The sequence below is a fragment of the Danio aesculapii genome, chromosome 18 (assembly GCF_903798145.1).
Source record: "Danio aesculapii chromosome 18, fDanAes4.1, whole genome shotgun sequence".
Taxonomy (NCBI): Eukaryota; Metazoa; Chordata; class Actinopteri; order Cypriniformes; family Danionidae; genus Danio; species Danio aesculapii.
The window spans coordinates 8,285,044-8,299,523 of record NC_079452.1 but is presented as its reverse complement, the minus strand read 5'-3'; the positions used below and the strand labels follow the sequence as shown (position 1 = coordinate 8,299,523).

The window sequence follows — 14,480 nt, the reverse complement described above, 5'->3', positions numbered from 1 at the left end:
GCAGCTTTCTTCAAAATATCTTTCTTGTGTTTAACAGAAGAAAGTCTTAAAGATTTGAAACAAGTGAAGTGATGACAAAATTTTCATTTTTGAATTAACTATTCCTTTTATTTAACACAAAACAAGATATCCTGAAGAATATTGGGGGGAAAACAGCAATGGCTTTTTTCTATTAATCTTCAATATATCTTACTTTGTGTTTGACTAAAGAGGAAAACTCAAACAGGTTTAAAAGTGTAGGGTGAGTACTGTAAATGATGACAGAATTTTCATTTTTAAATGAATTATCCCTTTAAACAGATGTTATAAATAAAAAAAATATATAAAAAGCTTTAAGGAGAACCTGTGCTTTGAGTCCGAGTTTCTCCAGCTTGCGGCCTTTTTGGTAGCCCTTAGTGCCGCGGTCAACCAGAAACAGACTGATTCCATGAGCGGCTGTCTTTGCTTCACGATCAGTGACGGCAACGACAATCACAACATCACTCATCCAGCCGTTAGTGATGAACACCTGAAAAAAAAACTCTTTGTGCTTTAACAAAACCAAACTTTAAATTCAAGACATCTCATAACAGCCAATTAACTTGCAGAAAAAAGGATTTCACCAATTAAAGACTTTTTCAAAATCTTTTATAACAGGGCTAAAGGCTAAGGATTATTTCTAATGCGGAATGTGTCAAAACATGCTAACTCTAGTTGTATACATACACTTTTTTCCCAACATAGCTTTTCTTTAAAAAAATTTAAAAGTTTTAAATACCAACTAAATTTATGCAAAATACAATGTTTGTCCAGGTTAGTGACCAGGTAGCTATAAATACACAAGAACTTTTAATCAAATGTTAATGTAAGGAAGATAATTAAATCACATTAGTAATCAGAGTTAATAAACAAAACCTTTGTTACAAGTTTTATTTAGATGGACTGTAGGTGATTGAGGCAGCATGGTGGAACAGTGGTTAGCACTGCCCCTCACAGCAAGAAGGTCACTGGTTCGAGTCCCGGCTGTTGGCATTTCTGTGTGAAGTTTGCATGATCTCCCCTTGCATGTTGGAATGGGTTTCCGCCACAGTCCAAAGACATGCGCAATAGGTTAATTGAATAAACTAACTTGGACGTAGTGTATGTGTGTGAATGAGTGTGTTTGGATGTTTCACAGTACTGGGTTTCAGCTGGAAGGACATCCGCTGTGTAAGACATATGCTGGATAAGTTGGCGGTTCATTCCGATGTGGTGACCCCTGATTAATAAAGGAACTAAGCCGTTGAAAAATGAATGAATGTTGGTGATTGGGGAACTTAAGACCCATTTAAAAGACCTACAATACGATTTTTCAGTGAATTTAAGACTTTTTTTTAAGGCCAAGAATAATCTTTTTGGAAATTTAAAACTTGTAAAGACCCCACGGACACCCTGTTAAAAGACAGTTAAGAAACTCTCTTGTTTAAAAGCAGCAGACCAGCAAACAACTCATTTTTGTACTCATTCCTATTTATTATGAAATGGTAGAGATGATTACATCAGGGTAAAACTGACAGACATCAATAGATCTACTTCATCATTATTGCCTAGGGCCATTCACTGGAACATGGTATTATTAAACAATGCAAAAACAAAATCACTAAAAATAAGAATCAGAAAAGCATAATATTTATGTCACTGGGCATAAAGACAAATGCAAGCACAATGCTGCAGCACAAATTATTAATTTAAAAATATTTATAAATTCTAAAGCCAATTCTGTGATAAGCAGTAGTTTTGAATGTAAAGGTCAGCCGTTTTTCTGCAACATTTAATTTGATGTAAATTAACCCACTTACTGAACGGTAGACATTTACATTAAGATGTAACAATAAGGATATTTAACTGAAATCCGCCATCAATTATGCCCCATTAAAAAACCTGCATCAACGCAGAATATCAGGACTCATTTAGGACAATTTACTGAACCTTTAAATAATTTTTATCAATAAATAATAAATAAAAATATACAAATTACAATAAAAATACAATAAAATAACACATTTACATTACCATTAACATCAATGCCCATGCACCGTTTTATGATTCTAGCTTGTTTTATTTGTCATCAATATTGTAAATTCATATAATACTTTATTTTGTGTTCTCAACATTTCACTATAGATCATTTTTATTTCATTTTAAAGTCTTAAAGTTTAAGTTTAAATTCAACTATTTCTGCTGTTTTCATTTCTTGTATTTTCCTTTTTAGTTTACTGTATGCTTGCATTAAAATGATGCTACAGTATATAAATTACGACTGACAATACGACATCCCAGTATTCATACCTTGCTTCCATTTAGTATCCAGTCAGTTCCATCCTTCTTCGCAAACGTCTTCACTCCTTGAAGGTCACTTCAGACACAAAACAGACTAAGTGAACTAAGGCAGTGACAAAAAATAGATCAAAATATGACACTGAGCATTAAAATATGATGAACGGTGAGGTTTATCGCCCAAGGGACTAAAGTGTAATTTATTCTTTAAAAGGGACCTATTATGTGCCTTTTTACAAGATCTAAAATAAGTCTTTGATCTCCCTAGAGTGTGACATGTGAAGTTTCAACTCAAAATACCTCACAAATAATCTTTAATAAGTCTTTGAAACTGCCCCTTTAGGCTTTGATCCAAATTGTTTAATTTTGATGAATGTCGATTAAATTTCAAATGAGATTGTCTATGGTGTTTAATAGACTATATGCACAGCTTGTGTTTTTTAGCCAATGATTAACTTCCAGTGAAAGCTTTATGTGACTATTTTCAATTTCATACGGTTTCTTTTACAGCATTGATGTTCTAATGTATTTCAAATTTAATCAGTTAAATAGACTTAAGCATTCACTTGGTTGTTAAAGTGTAAAAAGAAACGAAAGACCATTTAAACACAGGCACCGTCATTAGCCACAGGCTAGCGCAGAAATTCCATTGAAAATACTGGGGTAACAATAATTTCCATATTTTAAATACATGGCGGGGAAAATATAATTAAATGCAATGCTTCTTGTTTGGTCTGATACCCACTTTATATCATAGCTCAGCCAGGCCGTGAAGATCCCCGTTTTCTTTAAAAAATCATATCTTAAACATGGCGATTTTGTTTGGGATGACAATTAAACGGAAGCCCTGGGACTGGCTGACTGAAATTAAAAGTCTGTGTGCATATACCCCATTGTGCATCCTAAAATTCTACGTTTATAATCTTCTTTGTTGCTGACATTATCTTCAGCATGTGAAAACTTCAATGGCAGATGGCTGCTTCTCACTCAGGGCTGTTTATGCAAATGAGGTAGAGATTAGGTGCGTTCGACATGAAACATTGCTGCAGCCGGCAATCAATGAGATTAGCCGAGTGCAGGTGGGGGCAGAGTTGAAAACGGGGTTGTCAGGTCAGACACCTCTGTGCTCGAACTGTGGTCATGACAACAATAACAACAAAAGAGTTACAATACAAATAAAACTGAAAATAGTCTCTACAAACTCTAGTTCATTTTTAACAAGGGAATTAACTGTTTGAGTTGATATTTAGTTATTCACTAAAAATAATAGGAGTGTATCAGATCGGATCACAACAGACAGTTCAGAATGCATGTGACCCGCAGATTAATAACCTTTTTGAACTTGTAGGTTAATCTAACATTTATAACAATTGCAGAGAGATCGGCCCCCGCTTCATTCAAATCACGTGCATGATAGCAATTAGGCTTACCTGTAAAATATGATGATGAAAGAAAAAGTTGTGGTGGGACCTAAATGCTTTCTTAGGTTATTAATTAAGTGTTTTCTGTCACTGTTTGTTTTGCCTGCATTATTGCATTCAGTGTAAAGCTGCACAATTAAACATTAAAAGATTGTGATCACAATTCAAATTCGAATTGCATGCGTTTATTAATCCTTCAAAGCGCTGCATACAAATCTTCATTTGATTGAGAGAGATTCAGTTGTTACACTTTTTCAGTTAGTTACAAACAATTAAATAACACAGAAGTAGTGGGAGAACAGTTTATAGTTCAGATATAAACACTGATGTTTATGGTAAAGATTTACCATAAACCATTAAAATCACTGTTTAATGAAACTTGACGCAGGTGGATGTTGCAGCAATAACATTGTGTAACCAATGGGTGGCGACAAACAACCATCAAAATTATGTCACTGAATAGGTTTTAAAAAATGATACACCTATAATGGAACATGAAGCTTTATGTGTGAATTGTTGAATCATTAGTATCATAAATATAATAAGTTGTACAAGATGTTAGATTTCTATATTTAGCATTATCACCAGCAAAGATAATTTTTCATATTGAATTTCTTGATTTTTATTTATATTAAAACGACAGGTTCTAAGGTATGTTTTTGCAGTAATATTTTTATATAGAAAAATGTCGAAAGCAAACCTATGCAAATACTATAGCCTTTATGAACAATTATTTAACAAAAAAGATAATTACTGCAGTAAAATATTTGTAGTATTTTAATAAAGCATGACATACACAAGATAGAGATGGCATAAAAGTTAATAGTTTGTTTGGAAATTTGTGAGACAGAAGTTGTCTAATAATAAACCCGAAATGCATGTGGTTGTTGTGAATCCAGCCAAATGTGAAATATTGGTGTAGTCATCGCAGCTCCTGCAGACACTTTTCAGATGCTGCACCAGCTGAGTCTGCCATCTGATCTCAGACCGATGTCGTGGTACTTTGATGCCACAAGTGACAGTCACGTGGCGTCGGAGAAGTTTCATGTCGGACAAAATTTCTAACTGGCATGCACCGCTTTGAGACTTCAACTGGTCTGCGCAGTAATGCAAGAAGTCGAACGCACCTATTTTCATTAATGGGCTGGGCTTTCCCTCTCTGATGACACGTACAAAAGGAGAATGTCAACCAAGTCTTTCTACAGACTGTATTTATCAAATATGATAATAAACATAGAATTAATTAATTTTTACCATAAGAGGCTGGCTATATTCACCCAATGCTGCCACACAACTGTGTTTAAACCACTTATAAAAGTGATTTTTGCATAAATAGACCCCCTTTAAATGTAATGTCTATATTGAAGTTTACCTGCCAGCTCCAGGTTCTGTCATAGCGATGGCCCCGATGCATTTCCCAGCAGCCATCTGTGGAATATAGCGCTCAATCTGAGCTTTAGAGCCATAGTGACTGATATAAGGCATTACAATCTCAGAGTGGAGAGAGAAGCCAGGACCACTGCAGTTACTGTACATTCTACAACACAAACAGAACACACACTACATTACAACATAAACAAAGGACAAAGCAAAGGTGGAAAAAAATTGTGCCAAACAGAGATGTGCAACATTAAGAATTTAAGTGGATTTTAAATTCCAGTTCAATTAGTGAATTTTAACTAAGGCAACAATTAAGACTTTATTGCACTTCAAATTCGAGTTAAAGAAAGTAGAAATAAAAATGACTTGACTACCGTAAACTTAAACCAGAGTTTAATAACCACCCAAAAACATATATTTACGCGAGTTTACGTTTTGTCAGTTTAGTGGCCAATTCGTACGAATTCAGTTGTATGAAAATGTACAACTTTTTAAAAGGAGGTGTGGCACCAAACCCCACCCCTAACCCAAATATCATTAGGGGATTAGAAAATCATACTAAAATGTATAAATCAGAACGTACAAATTCATATGAATTAAAAAAGTTACGAATTGGCGTGAAATTGCATTTTATTTTTTATGAAAATTTCTATATCAAAAACAATGTTTTAAATTTCCCCTGTACAAATGTGCATTTAAATCATTCATTTATTCATTTTCCTTCGGCTTAGTCCCTTTATTCATCAGGGGTCGCCACAGCGGAATGAACCGCCTACTTATCCAGGATATGTTTTACACAGCGATGGCATTCCAGCTGCTACCCAGTACTGGGAAACATTCATACACACTCATTCACACACATACACTACGGTCAATTAAGTTTATTCAATTCACCTATACCTCATGTCTTTGGACTGTGGGGGAAACCAGAGCAACCGGAGAAAACCCATGCGTACGCAGGCATAACATGCAAACTCCACACAGAAATGCCAACTGACCCAGCCAAAACTCGAACCACCTCTTTCTGTGAGGCGACAGTGCTAACCACTGAGCCAGCATGTTGCCCTTTGCATTTAATTGCTTATTTTTATTATATATAAAACACAGAATTTTTTTTATAAATAGAATTTTTTTTTCACTTGAAATATCTGTTACTCTGCATTTACTAGATTTATTAGCGAGACTTTGAGTAACATCAATAGTTGTTTTGTTACATAAAAGTCTGATAACATTTCTTTTAAATTTCAAATTAAAATAGTCATTTAGATCTCTTCTGCAGTGGCAAAAAATAAAATGTGTTTTATTGACAGTGGTGATTAGGACTGAATGTGATACATAGCATTACATAAGAATTTATTTACACTTTTCATAAGAACTTTATTTACATTCAAGTCCTGTTTTATTACTTTTTAAACTGAAATGCTCAGTAGATCAATACTGAGATGGCTAATGAAAAACTACGTGTGATTTGAAAGTCAATTTCAAAATGTAAAATTCTAAATTTTGCACTATCAATAGTACTATCTGTGGGAGGAGCTAGTGCGACAGACAGGTAAGGAGCGGAGGCTACTCACAGCTCCTCCCACACTATAGCAGCAGGCAGTTGAGGGAGGAGCTAATGTAACAGACAGATAAGGGGCAGGGCTACTCACTGCTTCTCTCACACCATATACGCAGACAATTGAGGGAGGAGCTAATGTAACAGGCAGGAAAGGGGCGGGGCTACTCACTGCTCCTTCTACACTATAGCAGCAGACAGTTAAGGGAGGAGCAACTGTAACAGACAGGTAAGAGGCGGTGTTACCCACTGCTCCTCCCACACTATAGCAGCAGACAGTTAAGGTATGAGCAACTGTAACAGACAGGTAAGGGGTGGGGCTACTCACAGCTTCTCCCACACCACATAAGCAGACAATTGAGGGAAGAGATAATGTAACAGACAGGTAAGGGGTGGGGCTACTCACTGCTCCTCCCACACTATAGCAGCAGACAATTAAAGGAGCTACTGTGACAGGCAGGTAAGGGGCGGGGCAACTCACTGCTCCTCCCACCATATAGCAGCAGACAGTTAAGGGAGGAGCTACTGTAACAGACACGTAAGGGGCGGGGTTACTCACTGCTCCTCCCACACCATATAAGCAGACAATTAAGGGAGGAGCTAATGTAACAAACAGGTAAGGAGTGGGGCTACTCACTGCTCCTTCCACATCATATAAGCAGACAATTAATAGAGGAGCTAATGTAACAGACACGTAAGGGGCGGGGCTACTGACTACTACTCCTACACTATAGCAGCAGACAATTAAAGAAGGAGCTACTGTGACAGGCAGGTAAGGGGCGGGGCAACTCACTGCTCCTCCCACACTATAGCAGCAGACAGCAGGTCTCCTCCAATTCCTCCATGCTCCTCGGGTGTGTAAACTCCCAGTAATCCATGTTGTCCAGCCTTCTCCCAAACCTCTCTGCTGACCTCACCGGCCTTCTCCCACCTACAGACACACACATACATACATTTAAAAAGCATATACCTTCATATTTTCATTCTGTATCTCGTCACATCTAGACGTGAAGATATTGAATAACACAATTTATTTGAATAAAGAACATACATTTCTTCAAAATACACTGAATAAACAGTTTATCATGAAACTTTTAGAATGCCTTTTAAGAACATTTAGACTGTTATTTAGACCCTTTTCACATTTTCGGGTTTCTCAGCAGTGGAAGTCATCATAGTTTGGTAAATTTAAAGATCAATGAATGGGAGAGGACCTCAAATATCTTTTTTTGTCTTCCAATTTGCTCATCCATTCATTAATTTTCCTTTGACTTAGTCCCTTATTTATGGGGGTTGCCACAGCAGAATGAACCACCAACTAATTCAGCATATGTTTTACACAGCGGATGCCCTTCCAGCTGCAACCCAGTACTGGGGAACATCCATAAACACTCATACACTATGAACAATTTAAGTTTATTCAATTCACCTACACCTGGAGAAAACCCACGCAAACACAGGAATAACATGCAAACTTCACACAGAAATGCCAACTGACCAGGCCAGGACTCGAAGGCAACAGTGCTAACCACTGAGCTACCGTGTCACCCCAAATTTGCTCAAATAAACTCCATGATAGTGGTTTCACAACTTTCAAAACAAGGAAGAAAAAAAGCTTGTGTGGGATTGATAATGGCAGCCAGAAGTTTAAAATCTACTCTCCCACCCATAGATGCTGCATTAGAGACATCTTACATGAACATTACATGAATTTTTTTTGGGTAATTTGATGCAAAGATGATGTAACAACCTTTGTCTTTAATTTATAAATATACATAAAAAAATCTATTTTCAAATCAACATATTAAAAACTTTCAAGGATTTAAGATGCTGATAACAACGGTCAGTAATTGAAAGCGTTAACAAGGTCATGTGAAAAGGGTCTATTGAGAAGAAGCATATCGTGTCATTTCTATAACAACTCGGTGCATCACACACCGCATAAGTGCTTCCTATACGTGAATATACCATTTTTATATAGAACAATGTATTTTGACAGATGAAATGTATAATTAAAAAAATTGCAAGCTTCTCCAAATTTTGTGCCATTTGCTTGATTTTGCGTTAAATCCAACAATTTACAGAATCGCTAAATTCTGGAGGGACTGCTCAATACCTTCATTATAAGTCACAGAAATTCAGCTTTTCTGTCAGTGAAAGTCAGGGAATTATACATTTGAAAGCGTTTATCATAACAATAATAAATAATCTGTTTGCACTATAAAGACCTTTAGAATGAATTTTCTTCATGGAACCATCGTCTGACACCAATAAAAAACCTTTATGTGTGCTTTCACACCTGCCTTATTTAGTTCGGTTGAATCGCACTAGAGTTCGTTTTCCTTCTTGGTGCGGTTCGTTTAGGCAGGTGTGAATGCAGCAATCGTACTTCATTTTCGAAATGTATAGTTTGTCTGATTATACAATCAGTCAGTGCAGTCATAGCTCCATGGTAAAAAGCAACATTTTTTGTCTGCCGGTTTGTTTACTTGCGGGAGTTCCATTGGCATTTTCCAGCACGTGAATTCTGACCAATCCATAAGCAGTTTAGGAAATATGTTTAATAACATCTGGCCAATGAGAGATGTGGATTTTTTTCAGATGACTGCATTTTGGTTCTATTCATCTGGTTCGAACCAAAGCCGACAGTGTATGTGAAAACGACCCAAAGTCGGCAGAAAATGCTACAATGTATCATTTATTATCCTTGGTCCGGACCAAATGAGGTGAACTACAGTTGTGAAAGCACCCTATATTTGAGAGTGTATCTGTTGTAGATTTATGTCAATAGGCTTTCTGACCTCTAGGACCTGCTACAATCAGGTTCAGTTATCAATGCTGAAGCTTGAAGACTTTACACAGGCTATTAATTCTCAAACATACAAATTAGGCCTACAACATGCCTAAGATTAACTAATTGTTAATTCTTTAAAAGGATATGGACTCTTTTCACATTTCAGGGTTCTTTAGCAGCAGAAATCATCATAGTTGGGTAAGCTTAGAGCGTAGTGAATGGGAGAGTACCACAAACATTTTTTTTTTCACAATCTTTTTGTTGAAATAATAAAAGAAAAACTTAATGATGGTGTTTACAAGACTTTAGAAAAAAGGGAAAAAATATTGCAAGACTGATAACGACAACCAGAAGAGATAACAACATCAAATTTACTGTCCTGCTTCATAGCCGCTGCAACACTGCAACGCTGTCTTCGCCGAGCACGCAGTATTCTTAGGGACACCTCTCACCCTGCTCACAGACTGTTTTCTCTCCTGCCTTCCGACAGGCGGTTCAAGCCCTCCGGACAAAAACCAGCAGACTGAGGAACAGCTTTTTCCCCAGAGCTGTCTCCCTTTTGAACTCTGCCCCTTTGCCCCTTGAACTTTTGCCACCCCAATACACCTCTAACTTATACTCCTTACAATCCCTTCACTGTTTAACATTTGCACATTTAAAAATTGCACATATTCATTGCACTACATTGCACTGATTCACTTATTTGAACTGTGTGAACTAATGACAATGAAGTTAAATCTAATCTAATTTAATTTAATTTAATTTTAAATACCTCATACAAGCGGTAATCCGTTTTTTGTAATTTTGATGCAAATATTATATAATACATCCGTAAATATATATTAATGTACATATGTTTAGAAAAAAATCTATATTATTAAAAGCTTAGGGATTCAAGATGCTGACAACCGTTAAACGAGTCATAACGTGCTAACAAGCTAATAAAAATTAAGTTTGGTTTAAATTAACGTTAACATAACTGCTGTATCAAATGTAGCAATTTCTCATTGTTAATGTTAATGCATAATGTTTACTAATGCAATTCTTTTGCAATTTAATTAGTTTTTAATTTATTTATATTAGTTATTTTTATTATTAACCTTTATATAAAATATAACAATACATAAAGCTTCAGAGATTTTGTTATTTTACCAGTTTTTATGCAGCTTTTGTTAATATAGTGATAACAGCCTCTGCAAATATGCTGTCACATGCCTCTTTATGTTAATATCTGAATGTGAGGTTATGCTATGTGGACCACACTGTTAACTTACTGAGCATGATAAGGAACAACTTCCTCTTGAAAGAACCTTCGCACGTTTTGCCTGAACAGGTCGTGTTCCTCTGAGAAGATCCGCCTGGTACCGATGTCCATAAGAGTTTTGGCCATGGGTGTTTCAGGTCGAAATGGTGCTGCTGTTTCTCCATGCTGGAGCTCCGCATGCTGCATTCTGGGAATTAAATCAACACCTTAAAATAGCCTTAGCTCAAAAAAACTAAAAGTTCATACTGAGTGAGTTCCATTTAAGACAAAACATTGTCGGCATTTTGTTTGCCCAACAAAAATAGTTCCAAACGAAGCAAGAGAAGATAATATGAGCATTTTTGCTCCTGTAAAATAATTTTACAGTGAGTCAATAACAAAAGTCAAACAACAATCATTTAAGATGACTCTTTTTATTTTATTTTTTAATAGAGGTCTTATTTACACTCACGGACAACTTTAGGTACACCTTACTAGTATTGGGTTGGACCAAATTTTGCTATCAGAACTGCCTTAAAGGGCACCTATGGTGAAAAATCTACTTTTCAAGCTGTTTGGACAGACATATGTGCATGTATGGTGTATAGACCGTCATATTGGGGTGAAATAAACACACCCAGTCCTTTTTTTCAATTTAGCAACATAAAAAACGGTGGACCAATTGGAGCGGTTTTCAGATCGACCGCAACTTCACGTAGGAGTGCAGTCCCCTCGCCCAACGAACTGATTGACAGCTGCACGTATTAACATGTCCCGGTAATCACGTGTATAATCATATAAACAAGACCAGACGTGCACAAAGCAACCGGGAATAAACGGTGTGTTCAGTTCGTTAGGATTATTAAACTTCATCAAATGTGATCAAGAGTGAGTTTCACATGTTTAAAATGTTTTAAAACAGTGCATGTGTGTAATGAATTATAGCGATTTAGCTTAGATTTACTTCAACAGCACAGCCGCGTGTCAGAACAATTATAAAGAAAGACGATTTAGTCCCAGTTTGTGGACGTTAATTCAGGTTTATTTTGTACATTAATATAACAGATATCCATACAGCAGCGGAGATTAACCTGTATCCTGTCACATTTGCGTGCAAAAAGACAGCAAATCTAAACGGGCGCTCTGTCTGTCTCTGTGTGTGTCTACTGTGGTGTGTGTGTGCGCGCTTGAACTTTGTGTGACCCTGCCATGCAACTGCACAATAAATACTAATTGGTAAAGTTCTTACTGTAGCATTTCTCAAAAACGCTACGTGAGATCTGCTTACTTTAAGTCTGTCTGTTGACTGACACTGCCGAGGGAGGAGATTAAGGCACGCAGAAAGGCACGTAGAAACAGTGGGCGGGGAGGACTAGCCTTAAAGAAGCAGTACACCAAAACCGCCACCCAGTGAAAAAATTTATAAATAGGAATTTAATAAAAGGTATAATAAAAAATCTGATGGGTGTTTTGAGCTGAAACTTTACACACACTTTCTGGAGACACAAAAGACTTATATTAAATCTGAAAAATGGGCTAACCTAGGTGCCCTTTAATCCTTCGTGGCATGGATTCAATAAGGTACTGAAAATATTCCTCATTGATTTTAGTCCGTATTGGTATTATAGCATCACGCAGTTGCTGCAGATTTGTTGGCTAATCTCCCGTTTCACCACATACCAAAGGTGCTCTATTGAATTGAGATCTGATGACTGTGGAGGCCATTTAAGTACAGTGAAATCATTGTCATGTTCAAGAAAACCATTTGAGATTATTCGCACTTTATGACATGGCGCGTTATCCTGCTGGAAGAAGACATCAGAAGATGGGTACACTGTGGTCATAAAGAGATGGACATGGTCAGTAACAATACTCAGGTAGGTTGTGGCATTGACACGATGCTCAATTGGTTCTAATGGGCCCAAAATGTGGCAAGAAAATATCCCCCACACCATTACACCACCACCAGCCTGAATCGTTGATGCAATGTAGGATGGATCCATGCTTTCATGTTTTTGATGCCAAATTTTGGCCCTACCATCTGAATGTTACAGCAGAAATCATAACTCATCAGACCAAGCAATGTTTTTCCAGTCTTTATTGTCCAATTTTTGTGAGCCTGTGTGAATTGTAGCCTCAGTTTCCTGTGTTCTTAGCTGACAGGAGTGGCACACGGTGTGGTCTTCTGCTGCTGTAGCACATCCGCCTCAAAGTTGGATGTCTTCTGCATACCTTGGTTGTAACGAGTGGTTATTTGAGTTACTGTTGCCTTTCTATCAGCTGGAACCAATCTGGCCATTCTCCTTTGACCTCTGGCATCAACAAGGCATTTGTGCCCACAGAACTGGATTTTTTTTTTTTTTTTGGACCATTCTTTATAAAACCTAGAGATGGTTGTGCGTGAAAATCCCAATAGATCAGCAGTTTCTGAAATACTCAGACCAGCCCATCTGCCACCAACAATTATGCCACTTTCAAAATCACTTAAATCACCCATTGTCCCCATTCTGATGCTCGCTTTGAACTGCAGCAGATCGTCTTGACCATGTCTACATGTAATTGGCTGATTAGACATTTGCGTTAAGGAGCAGCTGGACAGGTGTACCTAATAAAGTGGCCGGTAAGTGTATATTTCATTATGATTACATAAACTCGTTACAAAAAGTATAACAAATGCATAATTTAGGTAAATTTATTTGTTTTATTATATTTATTAGCGTAAAAGGTTACTTTAACAGGGAGAAAAACGCAAAATTGTTGTTTGGTCAACCCTAATCTTAATTAACTAAATTTCTTAAACGTAAAATAAATTAGAATTATTGTTATATTAATTAGTTATATTAATCTCTATATTTACGGTGTAGTTCGAATAACGTCAGTTGGTTTTGTTTTACACTGAACATTACCATTTTTGAGATCTGTTTTCTTTGTTATAATTTATTATTATTTAAAGTATCATCAGAAACAAATTATATGGAAAAATAATCTGCGAGAAAATAATATATAGTAAAAATGAAGTTAAAATAAATATATATTTTTAAAGAAACTGCTAAATCAAAATAAACAATAAATGGCTCTCACCTCGACATAGTCACTGCAAATGCCTGTTTACTCCGCAAATAAACATTTTTCGCCGCAGGAGAAAAACTCCTTAATGTCTTTAATCCAAGCATGCTGTTGATGTGGACGTGATCGACTCAAACTCTAAAGTTTAATATTAGACAGGTCGAATATCGCCCGTGAACTTTACCCTAAAAACAGGAAAAATAACTTCCGCCATTAAAACCTAAAGACGTGTCAAAATAAGAGTCTCGTTACTCTGACGTTGATGCTCTAAAAATTTGACAATAATTTCACGAAATTATAATTTAAAAAAAAATACCATTTTAATAAGTATTTATTTCTGGCAATCTGACATTCAAGCATTACTCCAGTGTAACTTGATTTATACAGTTTCTGTATCATGCATGCATGTATGTTATTTACTTTTCTGCATGTATGTTTTATTCAAAATATCCCAACCTCCTTCTATGGTATGAATTATCCTGCTACTTAAACCAGATTTATGCTCCAAGTTTAAGAAAAATGTTTTCACAGTTCTTGAGGCTCCTATATGAGACCAAATAATAATAATAAAAATTCAACACTCTTTAAGCATATGTATATATATATATATATATATATATATATATATATATATATATATATATATATATATATATATATATATATATATATATATATATATATATATATATACAAAAAAAATTAAAAACATGATTGCTGGTA

At 36.1% G+C, this 14,480-nt stretch overlaps 1 protein-coding gene across 1 annotated transcript in view; it reads right to left on the bottom strand.

The window, feature by feature from the left end:
* The window catches only part of acadl (acyl-CoA dehydrogenase long chain), a 28,317-nt gene extending 14,356 nt beyond the window's left edge, over positions 1 to 13,961 (bottom strand). Inside the window, exons 1-6 of the mRNA XM_056478625.1 lie at positions 13,773 to 13,961; positions 10,723 to 10,899; positions 7,448 to 7,585; positions 5,089 to 5,253; positions 2,308 to 2,374; positions 344 to 508 (exon numbers count right to left, since the gene is read on the bottom strand). Of these exons, the coding sequence (XP_056334600.1) occupies positions 344 to 508; positions 2,308 to 2,374; positions 5,089 to 5,253; positions 7,448 to 7,585; positions 10,723 to 10,899; positions 13,773 to 13,864 (804 nt within the window). The 5' untranslated portion in view covers positions 13,865 to 13,961. The remainder of the gene's footprint in view (positions 1 to 343; positions 509 to 2,307; positions 2,375 to 5,088; positions 5,254 to 7,447; positions 7,586 to 10,722; positions 10,900 to 13,772) is intronic.
* Between the last annotated feature and the right edge of the window lie 519 nt (positions 13,962 to 14,480).